This window comes from Quercus suber, unplaced genomic scaffold, assembly GCF_002906115.3.
Source record: "Quercus suber isolate HL8 unplaced genomic scaffold, Cork oak 2.0 scaffold_1062, whole genome shotgun sequence".
NCBI lineage: Eukaryota > Viridiplantae > Streptophyta > Magnoliopsida > Fagales > Fagaceae > Quercus > Quercus suber.
The window spans coordinates 114,974-121,985 of NW_027070470.1; the positions used below are offsets into that span (position 1 = coordinate 114,974).

At 32.9% G+C, this 7,012-nt stretch overlaps 1 protein-coding gene across 2 annotated transcripts; it reads right to left on the reverse strand.

Annotated features, from left to right (window-relative positions):
• Nucleotides 1-3,630: 3,630 nt before the first annotated feature.
• LOC112002087 (salutaridine reductase-like) lies at nt 3,631-7,012 on the reverse strand. 2 transcript variants are annotated; one of them, XR_010627258.1, is made up of 6 exons: nt 6,841-7,012; nt 6,468-6,711; nt 5,960-6,025; nt 5,606-5,788; nt 4,814-4,961; nt 4,132-4,226 (listed from the first exon to the last, which is right to left on the reverse strand). XR_010627258.1 is itself a non-coding variant. In XM_065769134.1 (5 exons), the coding sequence occupies exons 1-5, from the start codon at nt 6,858-6,860 to the stop codon at nt 4,026-4,028; spliced, it is 714 nt and encodes a 237-aa protein (XP_065625206.1). In that variant the 5' UTR covers nt 6,861-7,008; the 3' UTR covers nt 3,631-4,025. The 2 variants fall into 2 exon arrangements, 1 of the variants encoding a protein (XP_065625206.1); XM_065769134.1 differs by lacking the exon at nt 4,814-4,961 and having other exon boundaries at nt 3,631-4,226; nt 6,841-7,008.

Consider the following 7,012-nt stretch of genomic DNA (forward strand, 5'->3'; position numbering starts at 1 on the left):
TGATAACACATTGACCAAACATTGCAACCATAGTTCAGAATGTGTTAACAAAAACCATGGACAGCAAATCTTGACAGTCTCTCTCCAACCGGTTGAAGTTGTAGGAAAAAAAAATCGACAAAGACCCTAAATTGGATAAATTACTAAAGTGGGTTTGCATAACCTCCATTTACCACCGTGAATTTATCAAGTACAACACTAAATCAGTAATTCTTGAGTAATTCTCTCATTTAACCTAAAAAATTGAACCTAAAACTCTAATTAATCTTTAAACCTAGAACCTGTGTATTTGCATATCCATCCAAAACTTGTGTATAATGGAGAAAATCCATTGTTATGGATCAAAGGAGCTTGATTCGAGTATGGGAAACTACCGATCTTGTCGCCTACCTTCCAATTTCCAAAGCCTTGGAGTTCCACCTCTGATTCGAATTCCAAGCCCAACATCACAACTATCAAAGCAAGTCTATCAAAATTGTTTGATTTCTCTTCAAAAGGGTATGGGTGTTGTGAGAGACCGCAAACTGGGGGGCTTCTCAAAAAAGAGAGATTTTTAGAGTGCTTTTCAAGGCACCTCTCTTTTTGGATAAGTGGTGTGAAGTTGCCACTTATTTTTTGTACAAAAATATAAGAAAAATAAATACAAAATACATGACTAAATTGTTCCACTTCATTGATTGAGTAAAAAAAAATACATGTTTGATAAATTGAAAATTACAGGGCTTTAGGTCCTAGTTACAAACTACCAAAAATACATGGCTTCTTGTCCTAGTTACAATCTACCCAAAATAAATAAAGAACAAAGATAAAGTCTAAGTCTACCTATCCAAAGACTCTAAATTCAGAGTCTAGTCTTCTAGACTCTTGTGACCAATGTACCTCTTTTATGCATGCTATGAATGACATGTTGTACATATGAATAAAACTAAATCACACAAGTTTATTTATGAATGCATCCTCTTCTTTGTAAAAAAATTCATATATGTGTTATGAATAAAAAATTAAATTTGGTTTAGAAAAAAAATCATTTCTGTTTTTGTTGTGTAAAAAAAATTGTTTTTTGGAGAGAAAATTTAGATTTGTTTTTTTTCATTTAATTAAAATAAAGTCTTTAATTTGAAAAAAATAGCAGATCTGTTTTTGAGAACTTAGAAAAAAATGGTTTTTGATTTGTAAAAGATTAGATATGTTTTGTAAAAATAATAAAAAATAAAAGTTTAGATTTGTATATTAAAAAAATCAAATCTGTTTTTTCAAATGCAAAGAATGTGAAACAGATTTCTTGAGAAGAGAGTTTCATTCATGAAATAAATTTATGCTACATGTATCAAATAAAACAAACACAACCAACTCAAACATTCATGACCTTTTTTCTTTATTTCAAAGTCTGCTATGTTAAAAAAAAAAAAAAATCAGATCTGTATCTAAAGAAGATACAAATCAATTTATATTTTAAAAAAATCCAGATCTACATCTAATAAAGATGCAAACCAGTTTTTGATTTGAAAAAATTCAAATTTGCATCTAATAAAGATGCACACCAGTTTTTGATTTGAGAAAAATTCAGATCTGCATCTAATGAAGATGCAGATCAGTTTTTATTTTGAGAATAATTCAGATTTGCGTCTAAGGAAGATGCAGTTCCGTTTTTATTTTGAGAAAAATTTAGATCTACATCTAATGAAGATGCAGATCAGTTTTTATTTTGAGAAAAATTCAAATTTGCATCTAATGAAGATGCAGATCCGTTTTTATTTTGAGAAAAAGAATTGATAATATGCAGATTTTTGAAACTAAGAAAAAGATCACAGCAATAATAAAATAATTAAGAACATGCTTTATCAATATGAATTAACAATTCATGTTATGGATATTTGAAAGAACTACACTAAAATAAATATATAAACATGCATCATTACTACAAGAGAAACATAAGAAAAGAAAAAGGGGTAACAAGAAACAACCTCTTGCATGGAGCACTCTTCTTCTTGAGAGGATATTTTAGGGTTCAAAGAAATTTATTCAATTATCTTTGAAACCTAAAAACCCTAGCTTCAAAGAATATCAGAGAGGGGGATCAAAAATATGAGAATTTCGAGTGTGTGAGAAAGTGTCTCTCTTGAGAACGTAAAAGAGTGTCTTGAATTTTGAAATCCAGTCTCTATTTATAGAGGCTGGAATGCTTAAAAAATAAGCAACAACGGGTAGAATGCACATCAGGACGCGTCTTTCTACGAAAAAGTCGAAAGGGATGTGCCTTATCGTCACCCAAAGAGAGTTGGATCAAAGCTCGAAAAGGTACCATTCAGCACTTTGAAAGTGCCAATCGACACTCCAAAAGTGCCGAATGGTACTCTTGGGTGCTAACGCACTTTTATGTTTGGGTGCATTTTAGACTCCTTTTTTAGATTTTCTTGAACTGGGCCTTGCACTTGGACATGTTTTCAATTTGTATTTTTAGATTTTTATCACTTTTCTGGATAATTTAGGTCTATTCAGCAACAAATATCTTGTAGATAAATACTCTAAAATAAATCTTGATAAAATTGAAATTATCCACAATTTTATTGTTATCCAATTATCCCCTTTTTTCCTATGCAAGCAATCTTATTTTAAACACTAATTATCAACCAATCGCAAAATTATTTAATTAATTTTAATTGGTTAACCAATTAGAATTAATTTAAATTAATCATACATGGTCAACTCTACTTAGACACAATGCATGCTAACCGTGCAAACTTGATTATGTGATATGTTTCGATCCGACGGTCCGATTTAGAAACCAGACATACCGTCGTCACCGTTAGAATCTCAAGGTCATTTTTATGATTGCAATGAATGAATTAATGCATGTAATGATTTTTGGGGTGCATGGATGGTCACTCTAGTTATCTTCCTTGATTAAATCATGAGTGCAAAATTGAGTGTCTACAGGTGCTTGATTTCTAACAGAGATAGAAGAGGGGGTTGAGAGAGTTTCACCTCGTGAAATAGAATAGACTACTGCTCAATCTGTGCAAAATTTTAACGCCGTTTAATGTGTTTAGTTAAGTAGCCACATGTTTTAATATTAAAAGGAGAACCTAAGGTACTAGAATTAAGGTATTGCATCTAAATTTTGCCCTATTTAATTTATATGTAGTATTAAAAAAAGCACACTAAAAATTTTCTCATTATAAATGCTAATTGGGGAGAACATGTTTTTTTTTAATTGTTTTTTGGACTGAACATTGTTAAGAACAATTATTTCACATTTTGATAATTGCTATCTAAATAATTTTTGAGTGATGTAATGTCCCTCTTACGCTACCATTTAACATCATTTTTATTATATACTAATTACATTTTGTCACCACCACCACTTCCAGGCAAGTTGGTACCCGGTTTGTAAGTAACCTATTACTCGGGGGTTTGAGCCCCCGCATTTACCTAGGAAAAAAAAATTACATTTTGTCACTTCTCAACAAAAAGAAAAAATACAATATTCTATTACTTAAACAAATATTTTTTTCCCCTCATTAGAGTATTGAATTATGCTCTAGGTTCTAATTGTTGAACTACACTGTATGACTCCAAGAATTACTCCCTATTTTTCCTGACAAGACAAACTCCACGGGAATATTCGTGTTTTGTGAGAATTTTATTTTTATTGAGAATAAGCTCAAAAGAAAGTACATAGATTGTAGCTTACATACATGTAAGTATGTAACCACCAAAAAAAGAAATAAAAAAGAAGAGCAACTTTTTTAGCATTATTGATCTCTGTCTGCCTGCCACGCACACATTATTACTCCAACGTAACATATCGTATTGATTAATTGTTGCTATTGCATAATATTTTCCAGTCAAAAGGTTGACACTTCTGTTTGATCAAAGAAGAGGCCGGAAGGACCACCTTCAGGCATCAAAGCAAGCATCACAGGACCTTTTGCAGCTTCTGCAATAGTGAAAACCCCAGTGTTGTCGTTCAAATCCGTTTTCGTATAGCCAGGACCAACTGAGTTAATAGCAATATTGGGATTCTACTTAGCTAGAACCCTTGTGTAAGCATTCAGAGCTGCCTTGGAGACAAAATAAGCTGAAAAATTGATAGGCCAGCCTTTGACTTCTATGGAATTCTCCTTCACATCTTCTAAGAACCCTTCAACCACCTCGTCCACTTTCTCTTCTGTGAGACCATCTACATCTTCTAACTTCTTCCTTGCATTTTCATTTGAAATAAACTGAAATACAAACACACAATTGAATATATAAGCTCATAATATATGGTCAATCAATTCTAGCACCAAATGTTCATTGCATGTCCAGTTCAATGGTCAAAGCACAAATCTCAACATGCCATGTCCTGCAACTAATTCACACTTCATACTGTTAGAAATGACCAAGAAATTTCCAAGTGTAATGACTTTTGAATTTTCACAAAGTGATTTCATTAACCCTGTGATTGTGAGTTGTACCTTTTTCATTAGTAGCATCTATAACCTAACTACTTTTGGATTAATAATTGTTGAGAAATTTAGACCCCGGTTGATAGAATTAACAAGTTTTAAACCCAAGTTGTTAATTAGATTTATTATTAATAAAACTTGTTAAAACAAACAAACATCAATATCATGTCAAAATCATGCAGCAGAAAAAATAAATAAGACAAGATATGATGACCCAGGAAAACCAATGAAACCAACCAGTTTCATAGTAAAAAACTTGGAGGAAAACCTTCCCAAAAAGCAATCCACTATAGTAAAGAGAAGTTTCAGATCTAGTACAAAATCTTTGTCCCTAGACTCTACAATCCCATAGATGAACTCACAGCAGAAACCTTCTACCGCTTCAGAACCTCTGAACTCTTCAATATATGAACGCCACCCTTTGATGATGCATGAATCCCAATACGTGACTAACCAATTGCGCGGATCCCAGTACGCGACTTCAATCACCAACTAGAAGAAGATTGTTGGCTGCAAAGTTATTCACTTCATCAACAATGAATATCAAAAAGCACTTGATTACAAAACACTAAGGCGCAAAGACGCAGTAACTTCTTTTAGAGAGAATAATGCATCGGTCACCTTTTGCATATGTTCTCCTTGTATTCTCTTATGTGACGGCTTTTAAAATAAGTCTTATATAAGTTTAGGGTTGTGAAAAAAGAAATCCTACTCAAATACAAAAGCCTGGCCCAAAAACAGAAATCTGAATTCCCGTAACCTCGACAGATAGCAGCTATCGAGGAGGTGTCGAGAAGGTGTCGAAGGGACAGAAACTTTCTCGATCGATCGACCAGCTATCGAAATTGCGATAAGCATCAGTTGCAAAATCTCGACAGATAGCTAGGTGTCGAGGAGGTGTCGAGCAGCTATCGAGCTTTAAAATTCAGCACTTTCTCACTTGATTCTTGGATAGACTTGAATGAATTTAACATTTGAACTTGAAACAAAGTGTCTTGAAGTATTAAACATATCCTAGATCTACCCAAATATAAGCAAAGTGCATTTTGTCAAAAGATTAGCCAACTACATAAAATATTAACATATGTTCCTAATAAATGAACTACATATGTCCTAACAAATGAACCACATATGTCCTAACAATAATAATTTACCTTTAGCTGCCCCAAACTGGAGGAGACGTTTACTATTCTTGCTGAATTGGATAATTGAAGAAGCGGAATAAGTTCTTTGCTCACTTGCTTGGTCCCATAATAGTTTGTTCTCAAACAATTCTCCGTAGTTTGATAAGTCTGCTTTATAAGTTCCTTCAAAGGTTCGGCATTTGGACCTATAAACTGTATAATCATATGGAGGTAAGCGATGTTGCACTCATGTTTAAAACATTTTATTTTGTGAAAATTGAGGGAGTGGGAAGGGGAAAAAATTTATTGCTAAAGTATATACAACTTCAGGAAGATGCTCTCTAATTGACACAAATAATGATTACATAGCATTAAGAGACTTACTTCATCCAAACCAAGGTTCCATAATTCCTTATCGACTATGGCTCCATTAATCCCTGCATTGTTTACCTACAATTTTGAAGTTATATCAGTCTTAAAGCAATCGAAACTGGGGAATAGAGCAAGATTTCCTGGATTAATATATGGTATATATTTTTCTTTTTCCAAACAAGTGATATATGTTCATCTACTGAAGAAAAAGGTCGTAAAAGAAAGAAAGCGGACTATATGATTCATCGTTGTTAAACACTATAAACTGACTGTAAGAGGTTTCTAGCATAGCTATTCTGATCCTCACTGGACTACTTGGATTTATTCTCTTCTACTAGTCAAAATTATATATATTTTTTAATGTATGAGCTCAACCAATGCTTTACTTTCTTTGTTAAATTCAAAATTCAATGATTCTATGAAAAATTCTATAGATTCACCGTAACATATGAAGAAAAAAACAATCTTCACTATCAAAATAATACTTAGAATCTCTCAGAATATGCATAAGCTGCATCACCAATATGTCAAGCTTCCCAAATTGGGTTTTGATGAAATCAACCAAAGAGGAAACGCTAACTGGGTCCGTCACATCTAGTTGATGGAAGACCACATCAGAGTATCCAGCAGTCTTGAGTTTACCAACAGCTTCATTGCCCCTCCTCACATCTCGAGCAGTTAATACCACCTTGATTCCATTTGAAGCTAATTGTTGACATATCCCATATCCGATCCCTTTATTGGCTCCTGTTACAACTGCAATCCTAGGGGGGAAGATTGAAATTAAAAATTAAAAGATTAAAAAAAAAAAAATAGATGCATATTAGGGATATCTCAATAGATCTCAGCTTTATGTGTCAACTAAAAACATTATTGTTTGAAGATCAGATTACCTCTTTGTCCCAGGAGTCATGTTTGTTTACCCCATTTGCTGTGAAAAATTGAAGGGTAGTCTGTAAGAGTAAGTGTAACAGACTAACAGCGTTGCAAATTATGTTTTATCAAAAAACATATATAATGGTTCTTTTCTTGGTGTAGTCTTATAAGTTTTCATAGATTTGCTGT

Coding starts and splice junctions, on each gene's coding strand:
- LOC112002087 (XM_065769134.1), bottom strand. CDS start 6,860: ATGACTCCTGGGACAAAGAG. Junction 6,026..6,467: donor TTGGGAAGCTTGACATATTG/GTGATGCAGCTT, acceptor TCAAAATTGTAG/GTAAACAATGCAGGGATTAA. Junction 4,227..5,605: donor CCAGTTTGGGGCAGCTAAAG/GTAAATTATTAT, acceptor TTTGTATTTCAG/TTTATTTCAAATGAAAATGC.